Genomic DNA, 15,413 nt, shown 5'->3' on the forward strand with positions numbered 1-15,413 from the left:
GCTTTTTAATGTAAACATGGCTTATTCAGAGAAACAGCAGTATTTACATTGTTGCCTAGTAACACCTCTAGGTGCAGTCACTCAGACAGACACTAAAGGTGCTTCCTAGTCCGGTGCTGCACAGTATGCAGGACATACATTCAGTGCTTTGCATTGAGGCTCTGAATGTTCCTCATAGAGATGCGTTGATTCAATGCCTCTTTAGGAGGAGATGCTGATTGGCGCATTGCGGCGTTTTGCACATTCATGTGCAATAGCCTCTCAATGCTCCACCAATGGCAGCTGATAACCAGCATCTCCCAGTTATCTGAGGTTAATACAGTAAGAGGTGCAGGAGGAGCTTGCAATTTCACTTCAGTTTCCTCAAAGACTGAAAAGGTAAACTTTAAAACGGTTTTATTATGGTGACTGTCCCATTAAATTGGTTTCATTTGTCATATGAACCGTTTACCCAATAGAAAATGATCAGTTTATGTGTTATTAGATGGCTAGAGTGATAGGAGTTGCAAGCTTATGTCTGCTACTGAAATTTACCCTGAACTCACATTGAACTGAAAATAATGGTAAACTAGCATCAATGCACCGTGGTGATCCTGCCTTTGACATTGGGTTATTTACTAAAGGGAGAATTGTCAGGAAATCAAAATGAATTTTAAAGTCAAGGCCAAGGTAGCCGAACTGGAGAATTTCTCCAGGTAGGCTATTGTGGCTTTAAATTTGAAATTCTCACAAATCACGTTAGTAAATAACCCCAATAGTCCCAGCAATGATACTAAAGCCTTCAGGACACAGGGCATATCTTGCAAGCTGCTCTCTATAGCTGGTACAGTAATGCTTGGGAGACACTGGGACTCCTGTCATAATGAAGTCCAGCAGTTTGTGTGCTGTGTTAGAAGAATGCCATAGTGGAGTCAGTGTTACAGATGGAGGATTTTTTTTTTTATTCGAGATTAATGGAGATGGTGCGTGAATCTAAACCCAAGCTGAATTGGTTCTAGAAAATAAGATCTGGGCAATTTTATTCTGCTTTTGTTAAAATCCAATTGTAGATAAGCCGTAGGTTCCTAGTAAAAGTAGCACAAATCCTTGATTATTTCAGACCTATGTTTCCATCACCGCTGTTATATCAAATTCTACTTGTTACTTATGGGTTTTTGACTCTGTAAATGCTACAGCATATGCGTTTTATAGTACATATAATAAGTTATATCCAAACAAAGCTTAAAGTAGATAAGGGAAAAAATGCTTTGACATGGATGGTTGGTTTTTCTGCAAAAAGTTAAAGTAGAATGATAAAAAGAATGGTCGCTGATGCAGTTAATGCATCAATAACTATTCCCATATACTCTTCGTCTTGGCTTACTGAGATAAAAAAAACATGGTCCCCTACACCCACTGCTGTCAACTTATGATTAATGAAATTATAAATACTGGGGAAAACCAAAATCTATTTCTCTGTGTGAAAACTTGAGTACTTATCTAAAGGGGAACATTGCCAAACTCCATACAGTAATTTGAATGGTTTCAGGTCACATAGAAAATTGTCAACAAGCCCATAACTTGATCTTTTAACTTTTGTTAGTATTTGTTAGATTGAGGTACAACTGCTTAATCCCAATTTTACATGTATGATTATGGATAAATTTACCAAATGAGATATTCTAAAACGATCTGCCTTGTCACATTTAAATGAGAACTCCAAGTACCATAACAACTACAGCACAGAGATGATGAACGTCACCCAGTTGACATCGGGTAAGCCGTAAAACCATTAGCATAAAGTTTGACTACATAAATTTGAGAGTGTCAAGGTACTCCTGACTCCATAACCACTATAGCATACTGCACCAGTTAGGGCTCTTTGAGTGTACCTTCAACAGTACTATTAACATTGAATAGTTTTAGTGCTGATATTATGTATGAAATAATAGTAGAATGGTAAACCGTAATATGCATGATGGTTCTTAGCAGCAGTAACTATACAATTTGCAGTTTAACACTAGCACATGAAAGGTAAAACTCAAAGAAACATTTGACTTGCAGATCAGGGCTTTATTGTTTCTACTGGTTGTTGGCACGTGGAAGATACGCTCTGAGGAGTGTGTCATCAACCCCATCTGTACTTATTATTGTTGAAAGTGGCAGCTTATTGTAACAAAAGCTAAATTTACAGTTTAAATCTCCCATACACCAACAGCCCTCACCTGACATAGGTTTCATTCAGGGTCTGCATGTCTCCAAGACAGGATGGCAGATTTAAGGGAGAGAGATCACAACTAAGTTCCTCTTTCATCATACATGTAGGTGTGCAGTGACACTTACTAGAAACATCATTAATTACAGCATAAGTAATAATGTACAGGTCACCTATCTTCACTGTGATTTAATTTGTAAACCATGTGCAACACGTTTACAATTTTCATATATACATAGTGCTTGCCAAATTGCTTGGACATTTATAGACAGGGAAAAGGTTATTTCCATTTTTCTTTCTACTTTCGTGGTATACTTGTAAAGACAACAATTATGGTATCCCCAGGTAAATGCGTAAAGCATCCTGAAATTCAAATTGGGTAAAAGATGCACCAATTAAGTGGCTCTTTTTTTAATGTGAGAGCAATAGGTAGACAAATTTAAATAAAACGTAACTTTTATTGTGTTATAGGATTAAACTTAGAATGAAATATAATATGCTGAATAAGTCTTCCCAGTATTAGAGTACTTATTACGGTAAAATATTACACTGGAATAGTAAGAATGTAACAAGTGTTCGTTAATATATAACTATAAGAGGTCCCCTCTGATGAGCCACTCTGGTAGCTTACTTGGTATACTACGAACGTCAGACTTTTACTACCGCACACCAAATAGCAGTCAACTGATACTCCGAGGAATAGCTACCTTGTTTATTTCGGCTGCTTAGTCCTCGAATTAATCCAAAATTATTACCATTTCACTGTCTAAGGCACATCTGCATCTGATATTAGGAGAAATAGGTTCATTATCACTTTCTTCCTTACCTCTTTACTTTCAAAGCTGCTCTACATCGGCACTAGGAATATATGGTTACAATAATATATTAACCAACACTTGTTACATTCTTACTATTCCAGTGTAATATTTTGCCTTAATAAGAAGTACTCTAATACAGGGAGGACTTGTTCAGCATATTATATTTTAATTTGATTCTATTTTTAATCCTATAACACAATAAAAGTTAAGTTTTATTTACATTTTCCTACCTATTACTCTCACAGAAGAGACACTTGTTGGTTTATAATTTGTTTATTTTACCCAATTTGAATTTCACTATTTAGGGGTTATCCTCCTTTTTCCAGGAACCTTAAGTGTTTTTCTTTTCTACATATTGGCTCGATATGTTCTTTTTGATTTAACGTGTAAAGCATCCTCCAACTTCTATGGCGAACCCCTGTGCTAAGAACTGTCTGACGCTGTGCAAGTCATTTGATGGCAGCATGACTTAACGAACCCTGATTACATATAATATGTCACACTGTTTTGGCATAGCCAGGGCACACTGGACATATAGTCGCAGCCCTATCGGAGCAGTGTACTTCGGCGAATGCAGACATAAAGCAACATGGAAGGAATGCAAGCTGTTGTAAGATTGAAGAAGTGCCATTTTCAGAGTATTTGCTGATTCTCTTTTAAAGGAAGACTCCAAGCACCATAACAAAGTAAAAGAAATTGGTCTAGATGAATATTCTTGTTCTTGGGTAGAACATTGGCTTAAGGATAGAGTACAACTAGTTGTCATTAATGGTAAATTTTCAGGCTGGACAAAAGTGGTAAGTGCTGTCCCTCAGGGTTCTGTTTTGCGATCCCTTCTATTTAACATATTTATAAATGATCTTGAAATAGGCATTGAAAGCCATGTTTCAGCGTTTGAAGATGACAAAACTTTGTAAAGTAATAAAATGTGAGCAGGATATTGCTTTGCTGCAGAGGGATTTCGATAGATTGTGGGACTGGGCACTAAAATGGCAGATAAAATTTAATGTAGAGAAATGCAAAGATATGCACTTCAGGGTCAAGAATACACAAGCAACTTACACACTAAATGGTAGTGAATTAGGGTTAACCACACACAAGAATGATTTGGGAATTGTTATAGACAACAAATTAGGCAGCAATATGCAATGTCAATATGCAGTTGCTAAGACCAGTAAGGTTTTGTCATGTATAAATAGGGGCATAAAGATTAAAATATAATTTTGCCTCCTTTAAATCGCTGGTAAGACCACACCTTGAATATGCTGTGCAATTTTGGGCACCTGTACTAAAGAAGGATATCATAGCACTAAAAAAAAAATGCAGAGACAAGGTACAACATTTACAAAAGGAATGGAGCATTTTAGTTATGAAGAAAGGTTAAAAACTTAAATCTCTTTAGTTTGGAAAAACAGTGCCTCAGAGGGGACATGATAACATTATACAAAAATATTCGGGGCCAGTACAAACCATTCTCTGGAAATCTATTCATAAACAGGGCTATACATAGGACACGAGGCTACACATTTAGGCTGGAAGAAAAGAGATTTCATCCAAGGCAAAGAAAATGTTTTTTTACAGTAAGAACTAGAAGGATATAGAATTCTCTGCCTCAAGAGGTGGTTTTATCAGTCCATACAGATGTTTAAACTGAAATTGGATAAATATTTGCAAAAACATAACATACAGGGATATCATTTCTAATTAGTGGGGTAAAAGCTGCTTGATCAAAGGAGAAATCTGACTGGGTCAAGAAGGATTTTTTTCCTAGTTAGTTGCAAAATTGGAAGCGCTTCAGACCAAGTTTTTTGCCTTCTTTTGGATCAACAGCAAAAGCGTGAGGAAGACTGAACGTGATGGACGCAAGTCTCTTTTCAGCTATGTAACTATAGCTAACTGTAGTTGTTATGGTAGTGCCATGGTGCCCATCCATTGTAAGTAAGCAAACAATTTTTGAATGGGCTGACTTCTTAATTGGGATCACTGGGTGCTTCGCCCCACCATAAAAGTCTATCTCCATGTACTGTACATGACATCTGTAAAAGATTGTTCTGATGATCCAATAAATTCTTTGCACCAATATTCAGTATAGCTTGATAGATGGCACTGTTATGGAATTATTAAAAACCTATATTAAATTTCTGTATTAACTCCATCTAACTTCATTATATGACAGATTTTCCTAACAACATTTAGAATATTAGAATGAGAATGTACTTTCTAGAAGGATATGACTAACATCGGAATCATCAAGTTCCTGTAACATGTAACAAAGTATACAATAGCTAGCTCATGAGAAACTGATCTAATGAAATGTCCATTCTCTAAAAAGCCTTGAACCTGACCTCGAATATAACATCACTAACTACTCAAAATGGCGCCTAAAGCCCCCCTCCCATCGAGTAAAGCCTCGTGCTAAGCAAGATGGCGCCTGAACCATCGTGTCCACACCCGTGTCCAAGATGACGCCACCTCTCGGTGGGAGGACACTTAGCCAGCCACTTAGTACTTGAGCCAATTAATAATATTGATGGGTGGACATTGACATAGCCACTTAACACTTAACCCAATTAATGATGTTTATTTGTTGTTATCTTGATATTCAATGATGATGTAATATTGCTCTTATAAGGGTCTGCGAGCCCGCTTTTTAACCAGATGCCATTAAATTTTCTCGAAGTTCTTTTAACCTGAACTCCGTGTGTCAGTGTGAATTTACTTCTGCGTATACGCAATTTAATCATCTCAGATTTGGACAGGAACAGATAGACATTCAAACATATTTGTTTGCTTAAAACCATCTATATCAGCACCAACAATGCATTGAGTGTTTACTATAGAGGCCATTTGTCCCCTTTATGACTCAGTTGGAATGACTAACAGATAAGATGATCAACGTGCAAATATATTAGTAGACACACACCCACACATCACTAGAGTCTACATTACTCCAGCATATTGCTCTCTTCACTACATGGATCTAGGACCAAGTCTCAGAGGGCAATCTTTATGGTTAGAAATTGAAGTTACGAACACAGATTTAACATGTATGTAAAGATACACATTGCAATACTCTACAAAGGTGGAAAATATTTATTTTTCTTCTATTGTTCCTGCTAAGAATGTTATAGGACCTAAAGCATATTAAATGGACACTCCAGACACCAAAGTACTTTAGCTTGTTGGAATACTTTGTATGTGAAGAGTATGGATTTAAAAATAAATAAATGCAGATTTCAATAGTAATTAGCAGTTTTTGTTTTTTTTTTGTTTTTTTTTAAATGAACCTTGTTACACCAACTGGCTGGTACAACAGGCCCTGTTACTTCCTGGTTTGTTTGGTTCAGTGGAGCTAAACTCAAGAGGCAGCAATTGCCCAGAGCACCTGCCGTGCAAAGACTTCTCATTGAGCTGCATTGGGAATTCTGTTAATGGACAGCCACAAAGTCTGGGCAGGGTTAGAAGGGGAGGGCTTGCAAAGGCTACAGACACGAGTTGGCAGATTTTACAAGCCATTTTTAAATACACACCAATAAAAAAAAATACATCACTGTTTCCATTGGCAATTGGCTGTATATGTATCAAACAGTGTGGGTATTTTTGTTTTGTTTTTTATTTGGGAGTGTCTCTTTAAGTCAAGTGAGCCAGCCTAATCGTCCACTTGAAATTCTATGATTCTGTTTGCCTGACAGTATCCTAATCCCATTATAAATCAGTATCTTGCACTTGTTCTTCTATTGCTGGCTGAAATACAGGGAGATTCACACAGTTAGGAGTGGTTATCACTTCAAATTCATTGTCCTGTATTGTTACTAAATTCCCATGCCCTTAATTGACCTGGTAAACTGTCTGTCTAGACTAGTGGAAGCACATATCAAATACACAGAATGCTAACTGATGACATCACACACGAGTCACAATGAGTTACATCACAAACAATGCGTCTGCCAATAACTCACAGTGAAAGGAGAGGAGAGTCATTGCCCTGCTAAATAATAATTTTAATAAGAATTATTAACATGTTTAGGAATAGTTATATAGATATATAAATAAATAATATTACGGAAACCAGAATGTGAATGTCATCAATCTAGTATTATAAATTAAAGAGATTATAAAAAAAAAAAAATTATTGCAAGAATTTATCATTTGCCTTGAGAAATTAGAAACCAATCTGTGATTCAAATATTAATCAGATCACTGGATCATGTAATTATTCGACAATATGATAGAATCTAGAACCTTGCATATCATACTTTACTTAAAACAAAATCAAACCTCATACACCTATATTTTAAAAGATTAGTGAATTGAACGAGCTCCTCAAGGTAGTAGTTAGTGTCGGTTTTAGTTCAAGGGTCGCGCCAGGCCAGATATTGTATAGGTTCCTGCTGCTGCCAATATATTTTAACATGGTTTTATGACTAACCCCTCTAGTGCAATTTGGAACAGGTCACTGCTCACATAATGGGAAGCCCCTGGTTGTAAGTCAAATGAGGAATAATGGCACTACTCAATAAACCCTTATCCTTGCAAAGACCTTCTGGGTCCTGGTGAAAAGGCCAAAACAGGTTCATTCAGGGGTCCACTGGGTTCAAAGTGCAGCCAGGGTCAGGGGACACTGGAAGCAATTCTTGGTCTGCTCAAAGTGGGCTATGAGCTTTTTATAACAGATCTTAGAAATAAAAGTGGGCCAGCAGCCGGCTGTAAATTGCTAGTGAATGTATATATCAAAATGTAACCAGCATGCACAGTTACTCAATAACTAAATCAAAACGCTCCGGCTACAATGATCTTTCTATGTTTTCACAGAATAGTTTGGTACGTGTTGGCGTTTTTGACAGTATAGTTTGGTTGTTCCAGGGCCAGATTCAGTGAGGAATTATTTGCTTTGGGAGAGGAGAATTATTAATAATAAAGTTTCCAGGAATTTTATTTTTCAATGATAAGCAGATATTGGCGTCCACAAAGCTGTCAGATGTTAGATTTTCTCAAAACTGTATTTCAGTTTTAAGGCACAAAATATCTAAAGCTGTATTAAAGTCTAATAGAACTTGCCATAATGTCAGAGGAAGGCTTTGAGCAGTGGGATAAGGGGTTATTAACTGGACAGGAGACCCCCAGAGATTCTATTCCTATCTCCATCCCATGGCCCACGCATGGACCCATGTTCTAAGCAGTGTGCTTACTGTATAATAATCTATTTATACTTTATATTGTGGGATAGAAGATATGCCTAGCCTGCTCTCCTTGAGCACCATGTCTCAGGGTTCTTCAAACTCCTTGCTACCTTACTGTAAGAATTAAACAACCAGCCTGTCTATTCATATCAAACTTCTTAAAAAAGAAAATGTTTGTTAACCACCAGCCCATACGTTTTATTTAATATTTAATATTTGGAAGGTCTTCTCTAAAAAATAAACCAAAAAAAATGAAACAGTCAAAATAAATAACTCCTACACTGTATCCAAGAGTGTCATTCAAAGCAACCAAACTCACCTTCTGCCGTCTCAAATTGTTTCATTAAAAACCTCAATTACTGATGAAAAAATTAAGAAAAACCAACAACAGGTCCACATATATGTGTAAAATATAAATGCCACCCTTTAATCCACAATCATTTGGTGTGTCCCAGGGTTTATTAGTATTGTCCCTAATACAGGAGGTTGCAATGTTTAATCCATACAGTCTCTAAATATTAACAGACTCCTAAAATGCCATGTTTCCCAGGAATTGCCCAGCCTTTTATCCCATGATGCTCAGGGGTATGGGCAGAAGTGGGTTAACTGGTTTGGACCAAGACAAAAAAAAGCTGATCAGGACAAGAGGATGTAATTTCTTACAACAGAGAATGTTATTGTAAATGGAGGTCATTGGTCTCACTGTGATACTATCCAGCCAATGTACAGATCAAACAATCAGATGCCTCTATTTGTGGCTGAGGGTGTATTCACGGTGCATTGTTCAATTCAGGCAGTATTTGCTGTGTGTGATGATACTCAATGGACACAGGGTCTATTGCTTGTGATGTTAACCCTTTCATTACCAAGACGATGAGCAGAGACCCACTTGGCAATCATGGGTTAATGTGACATTGTATCTGGTTGTATCCCCATTATAAGGGAATGGTACTGAGCTCTGAGCTCACCTGATGTAAAGGATGCTACAGGCAGGGGAAGGCACAGCCTGGCTGTATGCAGGCCAGCTGCAGCAGCAGTATAGCCCTGGCCCCCATGCACACCTCCTGTAGCTGCAGCAGAGGCAGTGCTGGCTCCCATGCATGCTGTAATATGAAGCTGCACCCGGCTCGCTGCTTGCTGACCGGCTAGAAGAGGCTGCTTAGTGCTCTCCATCACACCATGGCATCAGACAGTAAGTACTGCAGTGCTGGGGGCAAGGGATGGGGGAAGTCATTCTGTTTAGCTTGTATCCCCAGGAAGATTCCAACCCACTTCTCTGGCAAACCTGAGCTGAGAGAATGGAGGGGGAGGGATTGGATGCAGATATTAAACATTGCTTGTCATTTTCTGGTAAAACGCAGCCAGGGTTATTAGAGATACATGTGTACAGATTATTCCATCCATACTAAAATATAGCTGCCTGGATTCTAATGTGTTTACATCACAGCAGAGATTGTGTGTGTCTGTGTGTTTGTAATATTACATTGTGTATGTATGTATGTTTGTAATGTTACACTGTGTGTGTCTCTGTGTTTGTAAGGTTACATTGTTTGTGCATTTTCATTTTTACATTTTGTGTCTGTGTGTTTGTAATGTTATATTATGTGTGTCTGTGTTTGTACTGTTACATTGTGTGTTTGTAATGTCACATTGTTTGTGCATTTGAAATGTTACATTGTGTGTGTGTGTGTCTGTACTGTTACATTGTGTGTGTGTGTGTGTGTGTGTGTGTCTGTACTGTTACATTGTGTGTGTGTGTGTCTGTACTGTTACATTGTGTGTGTGTGTGTGTCTGTACTGTTACACTGTGTGTGTGTGCATATAATCTTCTGTCAGTGGAGGTCTGTGTCCATTGCTGTCCAGTCCCCCAGGGTCACTAGGTGTGCTGCATTCCTCCCATTTGGGGCAGCACTGCAATGGGGGTATTGCAGTGGAATTTGATGCTGCTGGGATTCTAGAAGTTCTCTGAGTTGTTTACATGATGTTAGGCTCATGAATCAAAGCAAACAGCAAGTGATATGTTGTATTTGTTAAATTCTTTATGACAATTTGTGAGTGATGCGTTATTCCAAGGTAAATAATAATGTCATTTATAGTACATAGTGTGTTAGGCTTTTTGCCGTTTATGGGGGAGGGTAGACCTTTGTTATCATGCTACTCATCCTTGAAGAAAGAGAGCTAGGGTTCATCACCAATAATAAGTTATACATCTGTCCACAATGAGTCCAAATCTGGCCAAAATTGATATCGCTAATGTAGAAGTGGAGGACTCCCAGTTTTTCTCAAACCACTAAAAACAGTTTGACACAGAGCCAGGAGAAGGTGGCCTGCAGTGGTCATGTTAAGGATAATTTGATCCATTCACCGTGCGACTTGTACGGTTACGGGATTTAGAGAGATAGCGCTCTTACTTATGTCAACCCATTTCTTCCCAAATTTTATACTGTGACATACAATGCTGGGTGTGACCAACCCCAGCATCAATATAGTGCCACCTCCAACCACATATACCACTTAAAGAAAATGATAACATTTTATTTAAGCAATGAGTTACTATGCTTCTGCATATGGGTGAGGGAGAATTAAAGGCCTTTCAGTAGACCACTTGAGGCATAAGGATCACTCTGGCCCTCGATTTTAAGATTAATTCCCTGTCTTTATATAAGGGAATAGAGGGGACCATCCCTCTGGTTATCTTCCCATTAGGAAACAAGTGATTTTGGTTTTATTATTATTTCAATATGCTACCAAACTGAAATTTACCAATGGGTATGTTTGGAGGCAATTTTGAGGCCTTTTTGACATTTAAACTTATTTATTTTTTATACCAGGATCTGAATCAGATTTGCATATTTAAGGTTTATTTTCAAAGTATCTACAAATTGCCTCTAGTTAAAAACTGGACAGCAAATCCTAAAAAAAACAAAAAGTAAAAGCATAAATCTTGGCATTTGGAAGCCACTTGTGAACCTTGCTACAAACAATACAGTCAGGTAAATAATGTTTGGACATTTTTAGAATATGTGTCAAAGAGAAAAACTCCAAAGAGATTCACTTAATTATTATTATTATAAACAGTATTTGCAAAATTAAAGGGACACTATAGTCACCTGAACAACTTTAGCTTAACCCCTTAAGGACACGACATGTGTGACATGTCATGATTCCCTTTTATTCCAGAAGTTTGGTCCTTAAGGGATGAAGCAGTTTTGGTGTATAGAACATGCCCCCGCAGCCTCATTGCTCAATCCTCTGCCATTTAGGCGTTAAATCCCTTTGTTTATGAACCCTAGTCACACCTCCCTGCATGTGACTTGCACAGCCTTCCATAAACACTTCCTGTAAAGAGAGCCTTATTTAGGCCTTCTTTATTGCAAGTTCTGTTTAATTAAGATTTTCTTATCCCCTGCTATGTTAATAGCTTGCTAGACCCTGCAAGAGCCTCCTGTATGTGATTAAAGTTCAATTGAGAGATTGAGATACAATTATTTAAGGTAAATTACATCTGTTTGAAAGTGAAACCTGTTTTTTTTTTCATGCAGGCTCTGTCAATCATAGCCAGAGGAGGTGTGGCTAGGGCTGCATAAACAGAAACAAAGTGATTTAACTCCTAAATGACAGTGAATTGAGCAGTGAAATTGCAGGGGAATGATCTATACACTAAAACTGCTTTATTTAGCTAAAGTAATTTAGGTGACTATAGTGTTCCTTTAAGGTGAAAATATGAAAGTTGGCAGAACTTTGCTACTTTGGACTCCAGGTCTGACACTCCAGGGTTGGTAGTGATCTCCCTCTTGTTAATTAAATGCTTCGAACAAGTTCCTCTTTTGATGCCAGTGAGACAGAGGGTAGTGATTTTTGTGAATTGCTGCAGTTAATAAGCCTCACTATGCAAGATAGAAGGACAGCATCCTGAGCAGTGATCATAGAAAGGTTGTGTTATGTGCTTAGATTGTCTCTCAAGGTTGGTCTGAAAATTGGGCTCATATTCTATTTTATTGGGCCCCCACTATTTGATACAGGTACATCTAATTTATCAGCAACCACATAACTGCCTTATACAGAGAGCCTTCTGACTGCTGGAAGAATATAATCAAGGGGTTTTGTAGTAGTGAAAAAGAAGAACCCCCCCCCCCCCCCCAAAAAAAAGGTATGTATGCCTGCTAAGCCAACAAGAAGCCGCCCGGGCCAGTCCCATTCAGGGTAGCCCATGCACATAACTCTGTGATTTCATATGCGCTGAATGCCTGGACTTTATTTTGCACCAAGCGAGCAAGTCTAATAATGGCCATTGGGAACAATTCTCTGGTATCTCCAGAAAGGGTACACCACAAAACAAGACCAGTGGGGCAGCACAGGAGTCCAAATTTGAGACTGTCCCTGACAAGAATATAATCAATAAGGGATTTGAACTGGAAATAGGGTATTAAAGGAACACTATAGTATCAGGAACACAAACATGTATTCCTGACACTACAGTGATAACTGCTAAGGTACCCAGCCCCCCCTCACTACAGTAAAAAGGTGATTTTAATCGCCTTTTTTTACACGCTGCTCTGGTCTTGTTGCGGCTGACTTCGCCTCACTCTGCTCCACCTACGAGGCTGAGATCAAAAGTGATGATCTCAGCCAATCTAATGCTTTGAAGGCTATTGCATATGCATGGCAAAATGCAGCACTGTGCCAATCAGCGTCTCCTCATAGAGATGTATTTTATCAATGTGTCCATGGGAAGTGTTTCAGCGTCTCCATGCAGAGTGTGTATACACCGAACACCAGTGCTACACACTGTGCAGCACTGAGCTAGGAAGCACCTCTAGTGGCCGTCTGAGTGGTGTTACTAGGAACCTGAAAAGGCAGTGTTTGCATTGAAAAGCCTGCAGGAACATGCTACAAACACCAGAGCAACTACATTAAGCTGTTATTGTTCTGGTGACTATAGTGTCCCTTTAACCCCTTAAGGACACACGACATGTGTGACATGTCAGGATTCCCTTTTATTCCAGAAGTTTGCTCCTTAAGGGGTTAAATGCTACACCACACTTACCAAGCACCGTTTCTGCTGATAGCTCCGTATTTAGTACTTTGCCCTAGAAATTATTGTTGTACATAACCAGTTTTGCAAATAATGAAATCTAATGGATATCACGGTAAATGCCTGACCACTTAGATCACATACTCTGATTATCTGATTCAACCAACTGTAGAACATTAGATACAAATGTCAACATCGTAGCTCCTAGATGGATTCCATTCACTAATTGTTTACTTAGAATCATTTCCCAGAAGACACACTAAGGAAAGGAAACAAGTGCTTATTAGTAAGATCTTATGCAAGATGCAGGAGCGTAACACAATAACAATATGTTTAGATGCAGCTCTTTGTATACCTTACTGTGTTTACACAACACAATCCAAAATACTGTATATGGCAGTGGTTCCCAAACTTTTTATGCTCAAGGCGCCCTTAATATTTCAATATTTTTCCAAGGAGCCCCAAGTCAAAAAAATTTCCATGTTGTATATATGTACAGCGCAGAGGCATATACTGGGTCCCAGTTCAGCAGAAATGTTTGGCTTTCAGGCGCAGATCCAGGACCTAATCTTGGGATAGGCACTGGTAGATTATTTAAAGAAACAATCCAGGCACAGTAAACACTACATTACGTTGTAATGGTTATGGTGCCAGTAGTGCCCTCCCAGGGTAAGTAGTCAACGGTTTGACAACTTACCTGGGGTAGTGTGTGTGAGGGGCAGTGTGTGTATGGGGGTGCATTGTGAAGGATGTAGAGTGTGAGGGTGCAGTGTGTGTGTATGTGGGGCAGTTTGTGCATTTGGGGTACAGTGTGTGTGTGGGTGGGGTACAGTGTCTGTATGGAGGGGCAGTGTGTGTGTATGGAGGTAGTGTGTGTATGGGGGCAGTGTGTGTATGGAGGGTAATTGTGTGTATGGGGGCAGTGTGTGTGAATGGAGGAGCAGTGTGTGTGAATGGGGGTCAGTGTGTGTGAATGGAGGGGCAGTGTGTGTGAATGGAGGGGCAGTGTGTGTGGTCTGTGGTGGTAGGAGGGCAAATTCATAAAAATATACTTTTTTTTTTGTTTTGTTAAAAATAATAATTTTGATGTACCTCCTCCCTGCTTACCTTTGCCTTGGAGGGGGGACAGTACTAATCCCTAGTGGTGCCGTGGAGAAGCCCTGGTGGTTCAAGTGGTGAGAGTGAACTCTTTTACCACGGCAACACTCAGAGCTCGCGAGAGGAGAACCAGGTGGAGCTGCATGTTAGAGCTCCCCCGGGTCCTCTGTCTCTCCCTCCCCTGCCAGCCGCCATCATTACACTGCTAGCGGGCTGAAGAGGGAGATCTCTGATCTCCACTCCGGTCCTGCAGAGCCAGCAGGGGAGAGCACAGTTACCGGTGCTATCATCATATGATCATAGCACCGGGGAAATATCTTGCGGTGCCCCTGTGTGCCCGTCGCAGACAGTTTGGGAACCGCTGGTATAGAACATGCATTGTGCATATTAATATGATTGTGTGTTGGATTATTCAAGATTCCAAACTTCAAAAGGAAACCTATTAAATATTCTAATATATGTAGCATAAATATCCACATGGAATTATGGGAGTTCATATATAAATACACTGTACAGCGCTGCAGAATTTGCTGGCGCTTTGTAAATAATAATATTAATAAATATACAGCAGTACCAGTGATGGCTATCCTTGGAAAGGAACACAAATCGTGGACCTAATTTCTGATGATAAGTTCTGCGCTCCCAGTGAGCACTTCCTCTCACCCCGGATAGGGGAAACAAAAGCTCCTCTATCGCAGTCCGCCTGCTCGGCAAGGCTACATGGAGTGAGCATCAGAAGGGGAGCGCTGTGCAATCTGCTCCCCTTCCTATCGGACACATCCACGTGACACACTCACACTGCGTGACCGACACACTAGTGCCACACAGTTTGTAAAGCGGCCATAGTGGCCAACCATTTTTAATATTAAGCTTATTTGAGCAGGTCTCTCTTCACCTACTGTTCTCATATGAATCATTATTTGTCTTGGTTTACATTTTGAGCAGCACTGTGGTATATGTTGGTGCTATATAAATCATTGTAATATGCCTGTGGGTTTAAAGGGGAACTGTTACAGCCCAAAGTGTCTAATATTATGTTTAGTTATCTATATATTTATATAAGTAATATGTATCTGTGAGGTGTGAAA

At 39.2% G+C, this 15,413-nt stretch overlaps 1 protein-coding gene across 1 annotated transcript in view; it reads left to right on the plus strand.

Moving 5' to 3' along the window:
- Window positions 1-9,163: 9,163 nt before the first annotated feature.
- SYT16 (synaptotagmin 16) overlaps window positions 9,164-15,413 on the plus strand; it is a 66,389-nt gene continuing 60,139 nt past the window's right edge. The window contains exon 1 of the mRNA XM_063439867.1: window positions 9,164-9,384. Within this exon, the coding sequence (XP_063295937.1) occupies window positions 9,372-9,384 (13 nt within the window). The 5' untranslated portion in view covers window positions 9,164-9,371. The remainder of the gene's footprint in view (window positions 9,385-15,413) is intronic.

Source organism: Pelobates fuscus, chromosome 13, assembly GCF_036172605.1.
Source record: "Pelobates fuscus isolate aPelFus1 chromosome 13, aPelFus1.pri, whole genome shotgun sequence".
Lineage (NCBI taxonomy): Eukaryota > Metazoa > Chordata > Amphibia > Anura > Pelobatidae > Pelobates > Pelobates fuscus.